The 24,986-nt window shown below is 36.6% G+C and overlaps 1 protein-coding gene across 2 annotated transcripts in view; it reads right to left on the reverse strand.

Annotated features, from left to right (window-relative positions):
• LOC145675580 (uncharacterized) overlaps positions 1–24,986 on the reverse strand; it is a 162,465-nt gene that overhangs the window by 60,596 nt on the left and 76,883 nt on the right. For both annotated transcript variants that reach the window (XM_081746103.1, XM_081746102.1), the window contains exon 3: positions 7,418–7,783. In XM_081746103.1, coding sequence (XP_081602229.1) covers positions 7,418–7,783 — 366 coding nt within the window. The remainder of the gene's footprint in view (positions 1–7,417; positions 7,784–24,986) is intronic.

Genomic DNA, 24,986 nt, shown 5'->3' on the forward strand with positions numbered 1-24,986 from the left:
GCTCTCTAAAGGTTGTAGGAATACTGAGTTAATGGTTTATTTGTTCTTGCACAAAGTTAAAACTTATAATTCTACACAGTCGAAAAACATTATATCAAAGAATGCACTGTGAAGCAGAAAATCAATGCAAAACTGGAAAATCAATTCTCGGAAGCGAGTTCTATAACCTTGTTAATCAGTTGTTGTTTTGTTCTCAAAACTATAAACTCAACAATCTTCATTTAGATGATGTAATCTATAGACTCTCAGGCTCTGAACCACTAGATCGATCTCTGAAAGACCATGAAATAAGCACAAAGAGCTAGTGGAAAATTTGTTATTTTATTTCCGTTGCACCAACTCCACTGTTAACTGCCTTGCACGAAAACCATTCTGCCTTGCCGGTGCAGATTAAATGATAATAATACCTTCAAACCTCATACCTCTCCTGACAAGCACATGAGACCTTTTTTCGTTAAGAATTTCTCTCTATACTCGCTCCTTTGACGGATCCTTATAAACTGAAGGCCGTTAGAACGCCCATCTTATTTCCCCACCGTCAAAAACACGAATTAGGACCACGCGCAAGTAAGACAAGCGTGCACATCATTAAGTAATTCGGGAGAGGCGGATCTTCACGTTATTCAAGCACGCGCCAAATGAGAGCACGATACAAGTAATTTTTGTTTTGATGCTGCATAAATAAATAAAGTCAAGAGAACTCGTGAATTTCTCTGCTCCTCAAAATTACGGAACAAGAAAATAATAGCGAAAATGAATCTGCACAATCACATTCTATGATTTTCTTCTGAACTTATGGTTTGAAATTTTTTATCGGAGCCCCACTTTTACCCAGGTAATCTGTGGTCAGCGCATCAGCTCCCAACGCCATTATTCTATTCTTTTTTTAGACCCGAAGAACTACTACTTCATTTAAATTCTCTTATGTTTCTGGATAACACAAAAATTCTATGCTCCATCAGAAGCTGATGGTTACACAGAAGTACAGTACTGGCGTATTGTGGTAATCGTCAAAAAATAAAATAAAATAATAATAATTGTTAATTTTTTCTCGTAAATTACGTAAAACGAATTTGTATTTCACGACACTTTAAAAACTTCATAGTAATTTTACTGTTGTAATTTGCCTTATACGGCAGATCTTTTCCCAAAGTAAACACTTCACAAAGTTTGAAATCATGGTCAACGTCCCTCCTCAGACTCTTCGGGACGAGAATAAAGATTTTTGATGCTCATATTACTCATTTCTTCCCGTATTAGAGGTACAAAACATGGTTTGACGGTATTTGGAGTTGTTTGAAATTTGCTTCCTCCTCTTTTTATTCCCTTCTTTGTAATGTAGCAGTTAGGTATATTCAGTAGCGGCGCTAGGCTCGTAACAGTAGGGCAAGAGGGGGGCAAGATAAATTTTGAAGAGGCGAGGCAATCACAATTGTTTTGCTTTGATTATTATTATTATCGGTTGTATATATTATTATTCACAGATTTTAAATAGACAAATGGGGGACAACGGGGGGAGGGGGCGAGGAAAAATAATGAGGTTTCTAACCACGGACACAGAAATACACTGACCAGTCAAAACATTATGACCACCTGCTACTTTTTAAACGAAGTCGTTGGGGTGAAGTAAGAGTCATGAGGCATGACAGAATCGCTCGCTAAACAGTGACAATGATCTCACTCGATCAGTCAGGACGGTACTTATATTTAGAATGGAGAAGGCCGGTGATTTATCAGAGTTTGATACGAGCCAGTCTGTGATGGCTGGACAGCTGGGAACAAGCATATCGGAAATAGTGCGACTTGTCGGGTGTTCGCAGTGTTTCCAAAGATGGGAAAGGGACAATAAAACCAGCACCAAATTACAAGGCGTAGAGCTACCACATGTAATTAAACGTGTCAGACGTTGTAGATTGTCACGGTTGGTGTAAAAGGATAGGGTGCAAACTGTAGCACAACTTACATTCAGTGGCGCCTTTAGCGGGTAGGCACAGGCCTACCCTAAAATTTTGAAAAATATAAAAATGCTAAAAGATACAATAAAAGAGTAAATATATTTTCTATTTATACTAATGATAGATAATTATTTAACAAATAGCATCAACCACCACTGTAAAAGTAATTTCCTACCGTTATTAATCAATCAAAACTGTATATGTATCCATAAAAGAGGGAGCGGGCCTATCCAAAATTGAAATTCTAAAGCCGACCCTGCTTACAGCAGACTTAACAGTGAACACAGGACAAGTGTGACTGAGAACGCAGTTCAACGTACACCGTTAGATATGGGCTTCTGCAGCCGACGTCCCATACGTGTACCGATGTTAATCGAGCATCACCGTCGATTACGACTGAAATGGACACGTGTTCATCGTCATTGGACGACCGAGCAATGGCACAACGTTGCATGATTCGATGAATCATAATTCTGCTTTATTGCATCTATGGAAGGGTCAGATTCCGTTGTCTTTCAAGAAAATAGCTGCCCGAGACGTGTAACGATAGGCCCGTGATGATTCCATTATGATTTGAGGAATTTCACATGGTCATCATGGGCCTTGCAGTGCATGTATGTGTATGGGAGGAGGGGGTGGGGGTGGGAGGGGGGCTCAAAGGCAAAATCACGGTTCCTAGCTATCGGCAGGTCATTGCTGATCATGTACGCCCATTCATTTCGGACATGTTTTCAGCTGGTAATGGCATATTTCAAAAGGACAACGCTCTTTATATAAGGTCTACGTTATGCTGCAATCCGAGGAATACAGTTGTGAATTTCAACTGCTGCAATGGTTCCGAAACAACCAATCTTAACCCAATTCACTACCTTTGGGACATCATTGAATGTCAGATCGGAGCTCTTCGTGGAATTTACAAGAATTCAGTGACTTGAGTGTGCATATGTTGTGCACCATGCCTCTAGGCACTTACCAAGGCTTCATTAATTCCATGGCAAGCCACATTGCTGCTTTCCTTTGAGCCCAAGATGGACATATCAAATATTAGACAGGTGGCCATAACGTTTTAACTCGTCAGAATATACTCTCACGCTATGAATTCCTTCAGGCTATATACGCAGATAGCGTAGCGTTTTTGGCGTGAGGAACCTGGGTCCGATTCCGATGGGAACTCATGTGGTTTGGATTTCATGTTAAGCTATAGGCCCACATCTCATGTAGCCTCGGTGCTGAATGGGACTCTAAATACCAAATCAACTAAGGATATTATATTTGTTGGAACCACTTACACGTCAATATTGTCTACGCATTCACTCAAGTTGTCTATGAAGAAGGGAATAATAACATGCCGTGAAAAATAACATGTCTAAAATGACCAATATGTGTCAAATTAGTAATTTTCGGGGTCGCTGAGGCCGTTCAAGTCCAACTTTAGCCCCCATCGTCATGGGTGGTTGGGAGGTAGGAAGCGTGGTTGGGAGGTGGGAAGGTGAAAAAAGTCGAAAGGGACCGATATTAGTGTTAAATTCATAGTTTTCGGTTTTTTTCAGATGAATAGTAACACTCTGGACGCCGTTCATGTCCAGCTTTAGTCCCATCGTCATGAGAGTTTGGGGAAGGGCCGTAGAAAAAAAATACATCCAAAATGACCTATATTAGTGTCGAATCCGTAGTTTTTGAGATAACTAAGCTGATTGGTGACAGTCCTAATGCCATTTGAGCCCAAGTTTAGCCAAGAAGGCACATGGCATTCAGTTCGGAACTGACAGGGGTAACGCCCAAGACGTTGTTCTTCCGTATTTATTTATTTATTTCACTCATATTGAGAGACAATGCCAAAGGTGTTGCTATTCGTTATTTATTTACTATATTCATATTAACGGGGGTATCTTTACCTTCAAATATGATGCATTGCATAAACCTTATCCTCGTGCGAAGCACGCGTATTTCAGCTGCTTCACAATATAAGATTAAAAAAAATAAAAGAAAGAAACAAGAATAGCAATAACAGAAGTCTAGTACACTATAAAATGTATAAAGTCACAAGAGTAGAAAGAAACTGAATGAGAAAGGACATTGTAATCCTATTAGAAAATAAATAATAGACAATGTTACCCATCCCGTCTTTCAGTGTTAAACGATGATTTGTTTTCCAATCTTGTCATCTTAATTTGATTTTTATTAATTATCAGTTTTGCATTAAAACAGAAACTTTTCATAATAATCGATTAATTTTCCCACCGCCCTTAGCTTTCATCCATTAAATTATACATTAATGTTTACAAATTAAGACAATTTATATTGCATAGTAGTGAAAATCGTCAAAATTTCAATTTTGAAATAAATTTTAACCATTACTTTTCTCTGATATTAATTATAAATTTAAGTGACCGTGAAAATTTTCCATTATGCAGTTGCAGTATCTTCCAACGAATGTGAAAGAGTTCTATCAGATGAATCTTATTGTAGCTTAATTTACGTCTCCTCTGCTTATACAGACAACTTTCATTTACGTTCATTCAGAATAGTAAGACTGTCTCTCACCAGTTAAACCGTAGCAAATGTGTAGACTCATGGCTGCACTATTCTGCAAAACTGCAAGAAGCAATCTAGAAATGATAAAAGTACGTCCGAGGATATGTTAAGAGTGAAGAAATGCCTGTACTAATATATTCATGGGGGCACCGCACTTTTCAAGGAGCGTATTACACAATGAGTATATTCTAGCGCTCGGTATTCATGTCTGTCTGTAATGCGAAATTCCGAGTGGTGTCGGCTCACCTTTGCGTATTCTATTATCATGTGTATGGTATCCTAGTAGTATCTTCTCTCCTCAACCATAGATTGGTGGGCAACATGGAAATATTAAAATTTTTTTCTTCCTTGGGAGAGCTGTTTTATATTTTGATAAGATCTCTTCTTCGTAATTGCATCTAGATATTCTTCCTTGTTTTCCTTCTCCCTTTCCCTCCAGCAACATGGTGTTCCAGTCGGAATACCGAATAAGATGGCCAAGCATGCTCTTTCTTCTTTTTCCTATTATCTTTGTGATCTCTCGTCCTTCATTAGCTGCCTTTAGTACGCCTTCATTCCTTTTCCTTTCGGTCCATGATATGCGGAACATTCTGCGCCAACACAACATTTCAAATGCTTCCAGCTTGAATATTTCAGCTTTTCTCAATGTCCACGTCTCTGATCCGTAAAGCGCCACACTCCATATCAGAGTCTTAATAGATCGTTTTCGAACGTCCAACGACACATTTCTTGATGTTAGTAGTCCTCTTTTCCTATTGAATGCTTGTTTAGCCTGCACCATCCTTGAACTTACGTCTTTTTCACTTCCGTCCGAGGATATTAGACTTACTAAATAGTATATGAATTATTATACGTAGGCATTTGAAAAATGAAATGAAATCTTTAAATTTTACGTCCCACGGTTATGCCAGCTAGGCTAAAGAAGACGCAGATAGGAATTTGTGGCAATTTCCATTGTTACTAACTTTGATTGTGTTGCGGCCTTTAAATGTATTGTTTCTATTGTTACTATGGTAATATGAGTTTGTCATTGAATAATATACAATTCACTCCTTCGATAGTGGCACGTTCCGCTTCTTCTTTCTTTTTTCAGAGATAAAAGCACTGACTGTATATTTAAAATATAGAAATTAGCTCTCTTTCAAACTCTACACTGATTACTCCCATTTCACCTCCTGCAATATTTGATTATCACTGCTCTTACGTTTCACTTCCTACAATATACACAGACAACTCCAGTTCCTACACTACACTCAAATCATCTCATCCTCACATTTCAAATCCTGTAACACACATCAATCTACGGATTCTACACTACAATCTATATAGAAAAATACAGTCTCATTCCTGAAGGAATTATTGAAATAAACAAATAAAAATAAGGTTGATGATGTTTGGATATAAATTAGAAAGATCTTCCGAAATTACACGAAGAAAATTGGAGAGCATACTTTTCGATCTTTCCTATAACTTCATTCCAAAAAAAGATACATTTCTTAAATTGAACACTGACTGACTTTTTCTAACATTTTCCATCTCTTCAATCCTCTTATCAAATCTCTCGGTTAATCTTCACGAAACATAATCTTTCTACAATATGTATCCAAAATTACTTTATTGATAAACTCTTGATGTAAATTAAAACTATTGCTTTTAGAAACACAGGTTTTTAAGGGCAATTTTAAAGCTTCACTTAGGACGCTGCTGCTCGTATACTAATTTACATATATTTATAGTTTGTACATCATCTTCGTAATGAATCAGGGTTTATAATGATAAAACACACACATGCCCCCGGATGCAAAATTCAAAAGAAAGTTTTGTTCGGAACTTTTCAATTATAGCACCCAAAGAGGATGCACTTCAAAAAAATAGTACACTCTCTTCCCTCAAAATGTTTTTTGAATTATTGAAATACTGGTAATATGTATGAAAGTAAAATATATTGTCAAACCATCTATGTACTGCGAAACTGGTTAGACAAAATTGTTAATCTAATTGCATAAAAGTGTATGTCAAACAATGTTTCCTGTCGTTTTTTGCATTATACGAAATTTCAGCTCTTTGTATCTATTAACTTAAAAGTTACAACAGTGTATCAAGATAAAAGGTCCACTCTGTATATAAATGCAATATTTCTAGGTTAATGCTTTCACCGGTTTTGTAACATTTTTCACACCTTAAATTTTCCTTTTTCTTGCTTTGATTTCGGCAAAGTTGTCAGTTATTTCTTCGAAGTCCAGCTTTTTAACCAAGGACTCCTCGATGGAAAGAAATGCTAATCCATTTATATTTCGTGACTCACGGTGCTCCTCAGACATAGCAACTTTCTTAATTATTTTTTAAGTTTCTGAAACGCTTTTCAATGACAGTCGTGGCCAAAATGCTAAGAAAAATGAAAGATGTACAGACTTCCGGAAAATTAAATAAAAGGAAGTGAATTTTTGAATGAGTGAATGCAGAGTGTTTAATTCTTTAAACGTTAAGAGCGCTTTCTCGACTATGTGTTGTATACAATAAAAATGTATCGGCTCACAGGTGTACCCTGGACATTTGCCAGTCCAGCACCCTATAGTAAAGTCCCTGCCCAGGTACCCCGAAAAATTCGTAGGTATATAGCAAGTTTTGTTGAAATACAGCTATTGGTTATGAATGTAAAGGTTTTCGAAGCAAGGGCAATTTTTATAATATACATTAATTTTGAGTGAGAGGGCAAGGAAGGATCATAAAGAGAAAGAGAGGGTATGATTTCAAATGTAAATGGTGGCTCGTAATCTTAAGTGTAAGATTGGTTGCATAACCCGCATTTTTTAGTCCTACGGTGATATAAGGATTTTATTTATTTATTTTTCGATCCTACGGTGATAAGGTTTAACACTATAATTATAATAAAATCTGACAAAATATGGAATAAAACATCAACTTACCCCTTTCTTTTGCCCATTGTAGTTTCTTTTGCTCCACCAAAGACAATTGTTTCATGGTCTTTGGAGCAGGCTGAACTGGACTGCTACAACTTGCTGGTGAGTCAGGTGTCGGCGGAATCGTTGGATTTTCATAGCAGTCAATATATGACTCTGGACTAGGTACGACTTTCTGATTTTGATGTTGCACTGGTGACTGTCCCGCATTCACATTCGACTTATCACGAAACAATGCACATTTAGTAGTAGCAGTAGGAACCAGGGGTTGCTTTATAGGTGGAATTCCTCTCTCTGAGTCCCTATTTAAATGGATATTATTCGACGAATTCTGCAAACTACGTGAAGCACTGATTTTCCTAGGACTAGGTTCTGAAAAATAAAGAAATCATTAAGAGTAATAAAGGTTGCTTATGTTAGTAATGAAGATAATTTTACATCAAAAACTATCAAAATACTTCCATTTCTGGAGTTTCTAAAAAACTCGTAAAGTAACACTATGAAAGCAGAAACGTTTAAATATATATATATTTTTAAAACTGAGACTGTGTAAACTGAACTCTTGGTAATTTTGGCTCGTTAAGAATTCCACCTATTACAAATCTCAGCTTCATGTGGTTCGAATCCCACATTAGGCTGTAGGCCCACGTCTTATATAGGCTCGCTGCTGAAAGGAATGTTAAAACTCCAATCCAACCAAATCTAATGGATTATGTCCATTTCCACTTATATTACCAGAGAAAGAGTATGATATTGCAATGGCGTTTAGTTAGAACATTATTTTGGTATTTATCTGGCATATTTATAGAAATCGTCACACACATACACACACATTATATATCTATATCTATCCGGAATTGATCCAGGAACAACTCTCATATATGATGTGATTTCGTTCAGATCAACGAGTTTTAAGGCCGTGTTAGACCTGCGCATTCACAACTAATTTGGATGTCCAGATTCCACATCAAAATTAATCAAAACCATCTATTATATTTATAAATCAGTCATGGTAAAGTGGTAACAGTAAGTTATCAGTCCACGAGTGAGGAAATACCCGACTGGCCTTGCAGTCGACCGGTCTAGGTCGAATACCGAGATAACACTTTAAATAAGATTCGGTTCGTTTCACTTCTTCAGCATTCTCCCTCCATTAAATATTACCGAAACCACAGACAAGCATAAACATTCAATTTAAGTCAATAAAACCACTGCAGCACATCTATTGAAGAATTACAGTCAAACGCAGTGGCGGCTCCCGAGGCATGTTACGTTCAGTAAATATTTAAATTGTATTATTATCTAAAGGAAAAAAGATTATTTAATGCATTAATTTTCGTATATAGCTTTCTGAAGCTGTATGGATCTTTTTTCCCGTCACTTGTAACGATAAAATTTAAATTTTTACCGACGTGACTTCCCTCTAGAGCTGCCACTGGCTTGAACATAAAAAACAATCAAGGATACAAGATATGAAACTTGGAAACGAATCTTTTACAAGACTAAGTTATTTTTTGTGCAAACTATTTGTTTTAATACTGATTAAAAAAAAAAAACAACTTATTAAGTATCAAAATATACGCTAACACTAAAAGCAACTACTGAAATCCTGTATTTTATTAGTACGACCAGAGCAAGCTTAATTGACTGGTGACACTTTTGAAAGTTCGATGCCTTACCTGTTCTCGCACCAGACTGAGATCTTCCCGCTCGTAGTTCATACACCTCTGTCAAGTTTCCGGGTTCACCTGACACTCTCTCTTAGTTGACTGGACGCTTACAACAATGTCCTCGCTCATAATCAATAGCCGGAGGAGGGGGAAGTATCCATGGAAACAACAAACCACATACACATCGTGTACATCAACCCTCTCCCTTTTTACCTGCGCTTTCTTAGAAATCAATATGCTTATTTCCCTTTCTAAGGTGTTTCACCCTATCTTGCAAGGAATATTATGTTCCTGGAACTTCCCAAGGGGTGATGTCAAGCATTTAAACAGCAAGGTTAATGACCCCAAATAATATTAACAAGGACGTAACTCATCATTCCACAGGATACATTCCAAAAGATAATCAATTGTGTATTTTTGAATAAGGATATAAAACGAATGTAATTGTCAGAATTTCTTTACGAATATATCAGAATGCAAACTAAAGTCGCTTTATCAATTTTGATATACTATATTCCAACTGAAATGCATTATAAATTAGAATTTTTAAATCATTTAGTTTTGGCAACACGCGATCAAGATGTATTTATGCTAGGACTTACAATGATTAATCCGTGTCAATTCTTTAGAAACAGACTTACAAGTAAAAATTGAAGAATCATTTACATGCATGTGATAATGATATGAAGTTGTTCATGGAAACAAGGAAGATTTTCTATTCAGGAAAATCCAAAAACGTTCAGGATCCTATTTGACACATCTTAGGACACGAAAATCTAAACAAAATTATGAAGAAATGAAGCGGATTCTGTTCTTAAGATACCATCTTATTATTTTTCTCATACGACAAAAAAAGTTAATTTAATACAAAATAAAGAGCTTATGAGAATTAAACCCAATACTTCTGATTATGAGACACTCTTGTCTCGTTTTAATTATACAGACCGAGGAATCTACACGTTCAACGACGTGGAAACTAAACACCACATTATTGATAAATATCCTCAACTAAATTATAATCCAAAAGAATCAAGACTATTATTGGTCACTTCCTTCAGAACTTTGTTCATATTAGTCTATTTCCTTTGAGGTCCACTAAAAGGACTTTCCCTTGGCGGTTTCAGAACATGCTATTTAAATCTAAACTCTAATTCAACTTTCTGACAATGTCCCGAATGGATTTAAGCAGATAATTTTAAGCTGTGGATGTGTGATCGCCAGTCCTTACTATTGACTTTCTTGAAGGGAATGTAGTACTTCTTTCGTAATAAGTAGCTCACCGATTATCATCACGAAGTTGGATGAACGCCTCATCATCTGATTTTTATCAATTATTGACTAGAGTTGCCCATGAGACGAGACGAGACAGAGCTCTTTCAATATCCATTTTCTCAGAGTCCAAAGCTGTTTCATTAGAAAATATTTTTAGTTTCCGCGGTCCGAAATTCATCTTGGCAGTGGGGGAGGTGCCCGTTCCGGTTCCGTTCCAAGACAATAGAACCTCGGTTCCTTTACCGTTGGAATAACAACCCTGCTCCAAGGCTGAACTAAAAGCCTGTTTCATAACAAATTTTTAAAAATGCTGCAATACTACAAACACATATCAGTTTAATGGAAACACGTCAATATCTCCGTTGGCAACGGTCACGCATCGACCGTAGCACCGGGGTGTTGTTGGTGCTGTTAAGGCAAACTCCGTACTACGTGACAACCAGTAAAACGGCTATGCACTGAACTGAGCAGACTGTGATGTTAAGTGAGTTACCTCTCTGATTTTTAAAGATGGCAAATTGTTGACCCTCGGTTATGTGGTGCGACAGTATTGAATGTATCACGAGGGATAATGCCTACAGAATTCACACCAAAACCACGTTGGCGAAGAGGAACAGTAGTCGGAAGAAAATCCTGAGCGAAAAGTCATGTTGAGCATTAAAACGGACTCACTTAGAATCACCGTGAGACTGTGGTGGTGCGGTGCATGTGTCGATAATCATAGTCTGCCGTGAGTTAAATGACATGGACATACTAGGTCGGGTTGCAAGTCAAAAGCGCTGATAAGAAAGGCTTAAGCACGAAGCCAATAATGCCATGAACATGCAACATGGACCACTGATGGCTGGCAACATGTAATATGGTCGGAGAGTCACAGTTCATCTAATTTCAAACTACGGACGCCCCGAAAAGCGCATGATACGTACTGTCTCAGCCCAACTATGAAACATGGCAGCGGATCTGTGATGCTGTGGCTCGCAACATCCTCTTTTTCAGTGGATCCTGTTCTGGCGCTTAGTGACCGTGTTACTGTCCATGATTATGACGCAAGTTTAGGGGACAATGCTCATCTTATGGTCTAGATGTTTCCGGGCAATGGCGTTATATTCCACGATGATAATACGCACACTTATACAACTGGAGCTTTTGCGGCATGGTTTGAAGTAGGGACGGCCACATTTTCCGGAAAAGCGGAAAATTTTTCGGACAGGCGGAAAATGGAATATTTCCAGAAAAGCGAAAAACGGAAAATGTGATTTCCGGAAAACGGAAAATGTGATTTCCGGAAATGCTCATCCCTAGTTTGAAGGATATCAGGATGAAGTTGAACACTTCTCCTGGTCCGGTGCAACGACATTGCGCAAATTTTTCTAAAGATTAGATCGTTGATAATCTAAGTAATTTATGTCTTATTAACGAGGAGCAGAAAGTGCTGAAATTGCGCAAATTTCCGCCGCGACGTTGCCAACAACAGGATTTAAGGAATTGTGTGAAATTTTGCATCGAAATGAAATGTATAAAGCTATTCCTTTATGAGATATATTTTATTGCATTCTAATATTTACAAAGCAACATACTTATTTACAGAAAATTTCATTTTACAGTTTGAATGCTTGAAATTTAAATCCTACAGCTTTTAAAAATGTCATACGTGCCTTCTCATAGTTTCTCTGCGAATTCCTGAACTCAGCATACTTCCTCATGACAAACTCGCTCCTTTTGACTTCTGCTGGTCTTTGGGCCTTTGAAATTCCTTTTAATATGGACGTTATTTTCATGGCAGTTTCCGTTTGGATCTCTAACAAAGCAGAAATCACCGTATGAATATCAGGAGCAGGGAAGTAAAATTGACTATTATAATGTCTGTGAAAAGCTTCTGGTCCATTTGTCGTCCGACGCATCGTGGATGGTATAGACGCCCACATGACAGGTGGATACCTAAAATTAATAAAATAAAAAGATCCTTAGTTCATGCACACAATTATTGACAATTTATATAAAACACTAAAACATTTATAACACTAGATTCAAGAAATATTTATAGTCTTGGTCCGTAATTTGTTTACAACTATCAAAACCTGCATTTTAATCTACGTCTTACATGAAGACAGAAGAAAATTTCACTATAATTAAGTTGCATTGAGAGAAAATACCATATCAGCACAACCATTAATGTTGTGTTCAAACTAGGACAACAGTTTTTGCAGTATTAAGAGTTATTGAAGCATGTGCTACTATAGATGAAATTCAAAAGGAAGCTACTTACTTGCAACCGTCTTCTATGTAGTTTTCTAGGACGTAATCGGAAAATTTATGCCCTGTATCATCCGGCGTCATTGATATTAGTTGAGTAAAGGCATCTGATACTTCTGTTGGATGTAAATATGGCAACCCAAAAAATGCCTTTATCCATGAACCTGTAAGAAAAGCAATAATAATAATAATAATAATAATAATAATAATAATAATAATAATAATAATAATAATAATAATAATAATAATAATTTGTTAGAATAAGCAAGCATTGGGAAAGTAGTGAAATTGATGGATCTTACTGTTGGCTTTATAATTTCTTCATTTCGTACATTATTAGAACAGCAGTTTATTTGCTTTTAAGAATGGTGACTGAATTAAGATTCTTCAGTCAAACAGAATAAGATTCTATTTTCAACTGTATTCTGTATTAATATATAACAAAACAAAGTCCACATTGTATTATTAAATTAATAATAAAGAATAATAGACCATAATAATATCAATAATACCTAGTTCAGATTTTGGATCCATATATGCTTGTCGCAGATCATTGTCGGCTTGAATCCTCCGCCACCATGTTTGTCCCAAATGGAATCTGCAGCCATGAATGTCACAATTTGGAAACACATTCTTGATGGCTTCGTGAGCAGCTGTTTCAAAATCAACGTAAATGATTTTCAAGTCGAATCTACTGTCTAAGTTTCTTATCATCTTCCACATGGCCACATACGTATTCTTGTCTTTCTTCGGCAAAAATGCAAAACATAGAGGTAGATAATATCCATTTTTATATGCATGTATTGTATATAACTGTGTGAAATGCTTAGGAGCATAAGTGAAAGTTCCATCTGCAAATACTTCTAACCCGCTGAACTCACACAGAAAACTGAAAAGAAAATAAGATTAGTGTCAGAAAAGAAAATAGTAAACAAGACTGTAGTGTCATATCGTTAGGTGAAATGCTATGTTACGATATATTTTGTGAGAATCAAAAAAAAAAAAAAAAAAACTATTTTACTATAATTTGGAAATAAGACGGAAAAAGGAACTTTTCTGTTCAAGCAACTACTTCCTATTCTACTTCTTGATGCTGTAAATGAAACTCATTTCAAAGTTAATGGTTATAAATGAAATTATACTTACTCGATATTTTTCTTACACGTGAAAAGAATTATATTAGCTTCATCATCAACAAAGATGAATCTTTCTCCGTCAATTGCTATATCATCCTGCTTCTGAACCATTTGCTGTATAGCCTCTACGGTGTTTCTGGGTAGACGAGGAGTCACCTTTCTTCGATCTCTCTGGGAGTGAAGCAAATACACAGTAATTAAAGAACTGAGGCCCTTTTCAGGCCCACAAACCAATTTCAGGTCCAAAACCTTTCTAATGTACACTGTCCGGTAAATATCTTCAGGATAAAACAGTTGAGAATGCTCTAAGAGCATTGCCAGAACGAACTTTAAAAGAATGGAGAGATCTAGCGGGAAGGATAGCTGTAATTGTTCCTAGATGTAAAGGTAAATCTTTTTATCCGCACCCTCTTCTCTTTCTCGCAAAAATTAACAAAATATCATCTCTTTATGACTTATAGTTCTCGAGATATGACTGCTTAAATATCTAGAAATTCGAACTTTTTTAGTCAGTATCACGGGAACGGTAAGTCATAGAGAGATGATATCAGTGTTAATCCCTAATAGAACATTAAACATTTTCGTACTGATATTAATTGATGGCCAGTTGCACAGTGGCCACCGGTTACTATTTGCTACCAAAATATTTACCACCCTTTTAGATATTGACCAACACCAATATGACCTCTCTATGACTTACGGTTCCTCAAATAATGCTCCTTAAATCTCTGGAAATCGGCCATTTTTGGCCAATATCATGGGAACGGTAATTCATAGAGAGACGATATTGGTCTTAATCAATACCTAAGAGGATGGTAAACACTTTGGTAGCAATATTAATTGGTGGCCATTGGCCAAACCAGAACTCTTTAAGTTCGTTGAAAACCGCGGCGAGACACAACATTCGACATGCTGCTTTAGAATTCTAACTGCATGTAGGAGGTACACGTAGATATAAGTTGCTGCATCACTCAAGGGGGCGAGCTTTCTTGCCAAGGGGCCCTATTTATCTCTAATACACTGACCACTCATTCTTGTAACAATTTATACGATAATACCTAGGTAATATATAACAAATGTTTCTCACAGCACCTAAGAACAACTAAGACGCAAATGCAAATCTAAGTATCATTTATAGAAAGGTGAAAGGATAGTTATTAAGATATGTGGTAGACACACCTGAAATATGTATACAAGTGCTTGTTTCTGATTGGCCAAAACTGGAAGATATAGACAAATCTTTATTTCTGATTGGTCGAACGTCTGTTCACGATATTTCAAGAGAACTTCTAGAAATATTTATATATATTGTTTATTTTATATATGTTTGTTTTCCTTACAGTATTTCAAAACTATTTGCTTTCAATAACTATATTCTTACAGTTTTAATCTTACAGTTAGATATGATACGGAAAATGAATGACTGGGACACATTCCCCAGTCACCCTCTCTAACGACGCCATTGCACACATATAATATAGATGACTGAAAATGCTATTGTTATCCATTACTTTGTATTTTTTTTTTTTTTTTTTTTTGTTAAAACGACTTGCATTTTGGTGACTGTTTTTATTAGTCGATATACTTATGGTAATGATGGCAACGTTGCACAAGATTTTTTTCGCAATTTCCAATTTTGTTGCCTGCTCATTAAGGCTTTATCTGTGTCAACAGATAAGCGTGGGAAAATTTGCGCAATGTCGGTGCACCCTCCTGGTCCGCCTATTCCCCGATCTGAACATAGCTGAACATTATATCGCTTCGGACACGAATCCGGAGCAGATTTCTATCTTGACCCTCTCTCATGGAATTGAGTAATGCACTGCACGCGAAATGATGTTAATATTCCACTTGCTATTTTTCAGGACTTAAATTACTCTATTTCTCGTCGCATCGGAGCTGTTATGGAAGCGAAAGGTGATCCACCAACGTATTAACCCAGTAAGTTGTACTTCTGGTGTCTCCATTAAATTGGTAAGTATTTGTATGTACTACATACGAATTTTATGTGAATGTTATAGTCTCAAAAAGTAAACCCGAAGCGCAACTCAGACCGCGAAACCCTTTACAAATTTTAATTAAGCCCGCCGACAGTAGGTTAGATACTTCTGATGTATTCATATTAAGAAGAAAAATAACTTAACAGCATTAACGCGCAAAGCATGCCATATTTTTCATCCCTGCTCAGATTTGTTCTTCGGTAACGAATGCACAAGTATTAATTTAATTTAATTTTATTCTTCAAGCTGCTGAAAACTGTATATGGAACGTCTGTTTTTATATCTAATTTTGTTTTCATTGTCACTAAATAGTACATAACAAGCCATGAATAAAACAACTCGTTTGAAATCAACAAGTACTTCCACTCGACTTCAATGTTATATAAATATGGATTTGTATTGAGCGGTAGAACACAGAACATTTCCTATTCGTGTTAAGCACCTTGTAACATGAGCTCAATACCTAGTTGCAAAAAAGAGGACAAGGCAAGATTGTGGTGCGCAAAGGAGGCCAACTTAATTTTCGTTTATAACTCAGCATGCAAACAATCAATCCACTCCGGTCAAGATAAAAGCTAAATGGCCTACTTCAAAATACGAATCAATATAATTTTTGTAGACGCGCAGTCAGGAAGGAAGAATGATCTTATTTTTATAAACAGAGCATTCATAAATTTCCTCAAACAGCCTTCTATAAACTGACACCTTCTCATGTTAACGGGAGGGTATAAATAACAGCCCCGCAGACTCCACAATGCGGAGGCCCCTCAAATCATATAAACACCTGAATTGACTTGAATAAGTTTTTATTAACCCATTTAATCCGAAATTATTTTTTTGACGAATTTAATCTTGGTTCCTGTCAGATTTGTAGAAATAAAGGTAAATAACATATTTAAATACATTATGGTTCTCGTAAATGTCATTTACACCTAATTTGGTAATGTTCCATTTTTGGAACAACGGGCCTAAGAGAATACAGGTTTCTGGAAGAAAATATTTTAATTTAGCCAGGCTAAAGTTCTATTTCGTTAAAATTTCAGGATACAGATTTAACAATAAATTGCAATATTCATTAAATACAAAGTATACAAATATTGAAACATGTTAATATTAGGGTCTATCCATATCCACATATGTTTTTTTTTTTTTTTTTTTTTTTTTTTTTACATTATGCTTATTTTCCAATACATCACGTTCTTACTACTGATGGAAGATAAAGAAGCACTTCCTTGTTGTGTTACTTTCACACTGTCCACATCTTGATTGTCTTTCTGATTTTACAATGAAATGCCCTTCTTTGTCATATCCCACTTCATTTATTGCTTGTTTGTTGGCTGGTCGCACTTGATTCGAAATAGGTCTCCCAGTAATTTGCACGTTGTTGGGATTAAATTTCTTACGTGACTTTGCAGAAGGCTGACTTTCATCAGATGTACTAGGTTTCGGAGTTTCGTCATCCAACAAACCCTTACCTATAAATTTTCTCAGCTGGCCGCTTTGCATTACCTTAAATGAAGCTTCTGCCTTAGCAAGCAACTAATTTTTAGATAAGACACTCTGGGCCTTATGCAGAGTCCTTTTGATGTGTGATTAGTGGCATACTAAAGAGTTCGACTAACACATGTTCCCTGCAGTAGTCAGACTTTTAGTATGACGCTAATCATAACGTCAAAACGACTCTGCATAAGGCGGTCTATATCTAGCTTCTTCTTCCGCACAATCTTCTTCCGAGAACTCTTCATTTTCTGGTGGTGTAATGACAATATCTGCAGCGAGAATATCTTAACCGGTAGCAAGTTTATTGATAATTTCGTCAACAGTCAATCTGAAATAGGGCGGGAAAATTTAGATTTCTGAGCTTTCGGCATCTGTGGCCATGTTAGCCAGTCGTTTGATGAATGAGGTCCCTTGGCGAGCACACTATCCGGGAAAAGGGAAGGAAGGAAGCCGCCTGGGACATATTAGTCCAGTAAAGATAGCCCATTTTCCTGCCAAGAAAGGAACAAATTAGTAACAAGCTGAAAATTGGTATGGAAGTAGGGAGATGTGTCAGGAATAACATACTAAAAGTCCCCTAAAATCCCACTGTAGCTTTTCCCGCAATTTTGAAAAATGTCCGCCATATTTAGACGACGACAAGGAGTTTATGGAAATCGTCACCCTTTATGTTTATTCCTCTAGCCACCGTTCTAATTATCACAAAGCCATGAATCATATATGGTTGGAAAGCTTGAAAGACAGAAAATCTAAGTAAATAACATATATGCCCATCGTGCTAAATTTCTAGAAGAAGAGGAAGAAGAAAACAGCTTTTTTATTTTTAAAAAGATATATTTTCAGAAATCATGAGAAGTTTGCAACACTGACAGTTATTGCACACCAACGAAACACCACCAACAGATGCCCTTGATATTTATCTCAATCATAGCCAACAATGACACAAATCGGTGCAATACAAGCTGAGAAAAAAAATATAACTTATGTTACTTTCTGACCTCTTTGTACAAAAGTGCATAAGGTGACATACACTTTCACGGTTCTAGTCACTTTCTTTTATCACTTATATATCATTGGAAATCTTAAGAAACGTAAATTCGAACGAGGTAACACTTATACTAATCAAGCCCAATTTGTGGAAGAAGCGCAAAACTGAAAATTTCGGGACAAAACGTGATTTTCGCAATAAATTCTTTAAAACTTGCAACACTGACAATTATCGTATGTTAACAAAACTCAGTTACCGTTTTCACTATCATCATTATTAATTTACTGTTAAAATGGCCAACGTTTTTCCCAATGGAGTAAGCTTTTATGATACATAGTTTTACATCACTTAAATATAGCACAAAAATCATTTATTGACAGCATTAGAAAGTAGCAGAAATTGGTAGTCTCCTATTCATAGGAAAATCGTAATTCACAAACTAAAAATAACTCTCAACTACAATAGTCATTTGAATTTATTTTTTTAAAAAATGTCTTGTTTATAACAAGAATACAATTTTCCTCCTAGTATTCTTCAAATCAACTTAATATTTACATTACACGTTAGTATGTATTTTAAGAACATTCGAACTTATTTTATTAGAAATCGATTAGGTTATCATTATCTCGTTCATCTCTATGGTCTTCATCATTTGGGTTTGCATTCATGCATCCAATTCCTCGACACTGAAATAAATTAGAGCACACAATTCCTGCTTTTCGACAACCGTACATACTTTCACAGCCCTTTTTACAGTTACAGGATATTACACGGAGCGGGTTCCTTGGTCATTCTTGCTGGTACGAGGATACCTCCTAATGTTGTCCATCCATATTCAGTCGCTCGCAAATCATTTCCACGATACAATTGAACCTGATGATATGGTGTTTCACAGCATCACTAGTGGGTGGCACTTTTGCCATTTGTATTTCGTTCTGAATGGGGAGCGACTTACTGCAAGGATGTATGAATGATCTAGTTAAAGCATGGTAGCTGAGCAAACCAGTTAGTATATTTGCCTGTGTATCTTACAACTTCTTAGTACTAAATTCCTTACACACGTCTTGTAGACGTCCAAGCTTTCGAAATGTGATGTCGTACTGATTATTACCTTGTTCAAGCAAAATGATTAAAATATCAACATCCTCGCGTCAACTTCATGTCAACATTATCACGACGTGCTTACAAGGATTTCAAGACTTGGCTACAGCAGTTTTAGCTATAAGTGCGTCAGCATCACTTCTTGCTTGCTGGGTTTGAATTCCAGCTTGTGTCAAATGAACCATCACCTCACGGGCGAAACAATCCTTATTTTTGAAATTACCTAAGAATTTTTCTTTTTTTGTTAATAATGTGGTTTCATTTGTAAATAACACCAAAGCTGATTGAACCTTTGACTCACGTTGCTCCCGGTCAGCGGCTTTTGTACAGTTTTCAGTGCAATACCCATAAAAAATAATTGTTGCTTTCGTTCCTGAGTTTGTGAGTACATAAGACACATACGAGTTGTGCACGTAAGGTATGTTCCATATTCTGGCCAAACAACATGATAGAAGCCAGCCTCCATCTATAACGTACACAGTGTTTTCAAATTGAGTTTTAAAATTTGTCCGATATTCAAACATGTCGTACAAAGCGGACTTTTTCGTTTTTCTCATGGACATTTGTGTGAAAAGAGAAAGTGAATAGGGTGCAAGCTCGTAAGCAAAACACTGCTGGAGTTCTTTTTCGGACTTCTATTCATATGGTTCAGTTGAATTATGGTGTTTACAGCCAGTGGTTCATCACGGATACGCATCTTTTTGTTTAAATTTTACATTTCCAAAAGTCCGTCCAAGCATTCCTTCCACAGCAGCCAATCCGATTTCCTTAGATTTATCAGTTAACCATTTCATTACCTACCATGCCAGTGCTTAGGGACGCGAGCTCCGGATATGAAGGGAATGGAAAATGCTGGCAAAACCAAAGCAAGAATTTCTTTAGATATAATATATCACGCGATTGACTGCTTTAGTACAGGTCCACATGCCGACCAGTGTGAAGTTCTTGAATATCTTTGTTTCATAATTTTTCAAGACATTCTCGTAAGTGGCACGCTGCTGGCATACTTGACACACACCTAGATATTATCTTTTCAGTTATGCCTCTCCTATGGGTCAGTCCACCGCTGCTCTTCATTTCTCTCGCTAAAACCTGCTCAATCGTCATATCAGACCATGTGCCACTCCAAAATATATCTTTTCTACGAATAGTGAAGTAACCGTCTCCTGTAAATAGCTGGAACTCACGAAGATCCATTTCATCCTCCAACCGCAACATTTCTTGTAAGTACAGATGTGCGTACTTGGCATACAAAAGATGCTCAGCTGCATAGAAGTATGGTAACATTTCTCACATGCAGTGAAGATGAAGATTCAAGTCTCCAGTTCTTTCGAACTAAAAGACGCATAATTTCTACAAGCTGAAAGTACAGAGCGAATAACTTAGAGATACGCTTGTTTCTGCAGCAGCGTCAATGAATAACTTCAGGTCATTTGCAATCTTGATTGACTATGTTTGAATGTTGAACCACTACATCAGTATCGATATCTTCTTCAGTCATCAGAGGAATACAAACATCTCGCAATTGACGCTCAAACTCCTCAGTGGCGTCTGATTCATTAAATACACAGTATATATTGCAATTGCTAACTGTGTTTAAAAAAAAAATTAGCTCGCAAAGCACGAGCAATAAGAATGGCATGGCTTTATCTGTGGCATGGAGTTACTAGCATACACACAAGACCAAAGTTCTTCAATGCCACTACCTTTCATTATATATGCAACTGTTTCCATAAATGACATTATAGTGTGGAAAAACCCCAAGTCTAACAATCACTGACGGTAATTCACCAGAATTTCTACATGCTGCTACAATGTCACATGCTTAAGAGTACAAAGGTTGATCCAACGTGACGAAGCACGCTTTTTTTCTTCTTTTCTGCACATTCTTTGCTGGCAAACATAAGCGCCGAGTATACAGCATCCATGCTTATTGACTGAAGATTCATGAAAGGTTGAATTACTACTTAATATGCTTGGTACTTATGGTTGTTGCTTGTCACCAGCTGCATAAATCCATTCCAATTCGGGCAAGTTGGTGTCTTCAACCGCTTGAGAATCATCCATGTTACATCATGCAGAAGGTGGATTTCAGTTTTGATATTTAGAACACAAAGGTATCTTATATCTTCAATGATTAAATCCGAAAGACCATTACCTTTGCGTGTGTACGCTAAAAGTGGTTTATTCCATTCATTCTTTGACAGTGTACGTTTTTTGAGCCCAGGTATTGCTCAATGATATGCGAGCGACTGAATATGGATGGATAACATTAGGAGGTATCCTCGTACCAGCAAGAATGACCAAGGAACCCGCTCCGTGTAATATCCTGTAACTGTAAAAAGGGCTGTGAAAGTACGTACGGTTGTCGAAAAGCAGGAATTGTGTGCTCTAATTTATTTCAGTGTCGAGGAATTGGATGCATGAATGCAAACCCAAATGATGAAGACCATAGAGATGAACGAGATAATGATAACCTAATCGATTTCTAATAAAATAAGTTCGAATGTTCTTAAAATACATACTAACGTGTAATGTAAATATTAAGTTGATTTGAAGAATACTAGGAGGAAAATTGTATTCTTGTTATAAACAAGACATTTTTTAAAAAAATAAATTCAAATGACTATTGTAGTTGAGAGTTATTTTTAGTTTGTGAATTACGATTTTCCTATGAATAGGAGACTACCCATTTCTGCTACTTTCTAATGCTGTCAATAAATGATTTTTGTGCTATATTTAAGTGATGTAAAACTATGTATCATAAAAGCTTACTCCATTGGGAAAAACGTTGGCCATTTTAACAGTAAATTAATAATGATGATAGTGAAAACGGTAACTGAGTTTTGTTAACATACGATAATTGTCAGTGTTGCAAGTTTTAAAGAATTTATTGCGAAAATCACGTTTTGTCCCGAAATTTTCAGTTTTGCGCTTCTTCCACAAATTGGGCTTGATTAGTATAAGTGTTACCTCGTTCGAATTTACGTTTCTTAAGATTTCCAATGATATATAACTCTTGGTCCTATGTGATAAAAGAAGGTGACTAGAACCGTGAAAGTGTATGTCACCTTATGCACTTTTGTACAAAGAGGTCAGAAAGTAACATAAGTTATATTTTTTTCTCGGTTTGTATTGCACCGATTTGTGTCATTGTTGGCTATGATTGAGATAAATATCAAGGGCATCTGTTGGTGGTGTTTCGTTGGTGTGCAATAACTGTCAGTGTTGCAAACTTCTCATGATTTCTGAAAATATATCTTTTTAAAAATAAAAAAAGCTGTTTTCTTCTTCCTCTTCTTCTAGAAATTTAGCACGATGGGCATATATGTTATTTACTTAGATTTTCTGTCTTTCAAGCTTTCCAACCATATATGATTCATGGCTTTGTGATAATTAGAACGGTGGCTAGAGGAATAAACATAAAGGGTGACGATTTCCATAAATTCCTTGTCGGCGTCTAAATATGGCGGACATTTTTTCAAAATTGCGGGAAAAGCTACAGTGGGATTTTAGGGGACTTTTAGTATGTTATTCCTGACACATCTCCCTAGTTCCATACCAATTTTCAGCTTGTTACTAATTTGTTCCTTTCTCAATCCTATCTTTACTGGACTATATATGTTAGGTACCACCCCGGCATTTGCCTGGTGTGAACGAGGAAAACCCAGGAAATCCTCATTCAGGATGGATAGCCCGAAAAAAGCTTCTTACACTTTTTCGACCGAGAGCCCGCACCGGGAATCGAGCCCGAGACCGCTCGCACTCAAACTGAAATACAACACTATTTCTAGAAATAAATAAAATCAACATGGAGTTGTGAAATACACATTTAAAATATAAAATAACATAAAATATTTATTTATTTACAAGCTACCAGATACACCTCAGAGTCTATTTTACAGTGGAGCGATCAACATAATGGTAACATTCGGGAAGGAAGTGGAAGGAAGGCGGCCAGGGCCTGTAAAATTATGTAGACTGCTAATGAGTCTCCTACAGCACATAAAACGAATTAGCTATATAATATGTCTTTATATATGTTCGAAATTATACTGTTTTTCTCTCTCTGCAGTAAAATGAAATCAATAATAAATGTTACAAAATGTAATCAGGCATACCTAACAACAACTTATATATATATATACAATGGAAGGTGAGCAATCAAGACACCTTCAACTCTATTTGCTTGTTATCGTTCAACTGAAAAAGAAGAGCTTCTTCATGGTTAATAGGGTGGTTCGAAAAAAACAAAACATTTTTCTATTTTCGGAACACCATAGTGCGCAAAAGTTGTCATTGGAATAGACAAGAACCCCCCCCCCCAAAGTTTTTATTTATATATCTTCCGGTCCCGCATCGCCGTTGAAATTTGAAAAATCCTTTAAAAACAATTAATTATCAATACTTTTTAAAAGGACTGAATAATATAGAAAGATGACCCTATATAGCCTAAAGATTTCTTCAAGTATGTAAAAACAACTTGAAAATAAATAAACTATTTTTATATAGTATCTTCTGGCTGCGCATCGCTGTCAAAAATTTGCGAATTTAGCAAAATTTGACAGTTTAACATTTCTAAATTTTCTTAAAACAAGTAAGAGTAGGACGCTACTCACCACGTAGGGGTGGCTACACTTGGTGTTCCACTACATAACTAGCCATCCAATGATTAGGGTGTATTATTTACAATTCTATTTACAAATTTATAATTTCACATAATTCGTCCCCCACAAATTTCCATTTTCCCCTTTATTTTTTATCCATTACTAATGACTTTAAACTCTGATTTATGCGGGGGCAGCGGTGGCACAGTAGTAGAGCGTTAACCTCTTGTGCATGGTTTTCTTCGTTTGATCCCAGATTGCGCAATGTGAGTTTTGTGGTTGACAAGCACTGTATGCGTGGGTTTTCTCGGGATTCTCCCACTTTCTTTATTCCACCATTTCATTCATGTCTCATTATCACCGTCTCCTTTAGCCTAACCAGCATAACCGTGGGACGTAAAACTTAAGGATTTCATTTTTTCTGATTTATGCGAAAATGTAGGCATAGATGATCTTGACAATAGTGTAGCTCTGATGAAGCAGTCTCTAGCATTGTGTCCACACACTCTACCAGGTATTTAATTTGAACCTATTAATTGTGTGATTCCTGAAGTAGACAGGCAGATACTCAGCAAAGACCAACTGTGTTTACTGGATATATCAAAAGTCATTCAGTTAGGGCACTGCTCTGAAGACTTTTCAGTTCGTGACTCTGGCCCTTTGTTACATTCAAGATAACTCGCTAAAGCTTTTAGAGTTCTGCGGATATACATTAGTGTGGGAAGTCCTTCAGATAATGAGGCAAATTGTCATATGCCTATGTGGTTTGCCATTAAGTTGAGCAACAATTTGACCGAAAGTCCTCGACATGTTTACGAGACCATTCAGAAAACGCGGTATTTTGCCAGAAGAGCTGAAATAATTTGTAGACCTGTTATAGAACGGAATGCTTACTGTGATCATCCCGGAAATTTGCTTTTGGCCACGGTAATTGATGACAGAAACCATATTCGAGAGCTTAGGAATAGACGACTTTTGAAGGCAAGGCAAGCAGTTTCTGAAAGTGATCCTATTCGATATTTTTACCACCAAACATGAACTTTGTAGC

The sequence above is a fragment of the Thermobia domestica genome, chromosome 18 (genome assembly GCF_964235325.1).
Source record: "Thermobia domestica chromosome 18, izTheDome1.hap1.1, whole genome shotgun sequence".
Taxonomy (NCBI): domain Eukaryota; kingdom Metazoa; phylum Arthropoda; class Insecta; order Zygentoma; family Lepismatidae; genus Thermobia; species Thermobia domestica.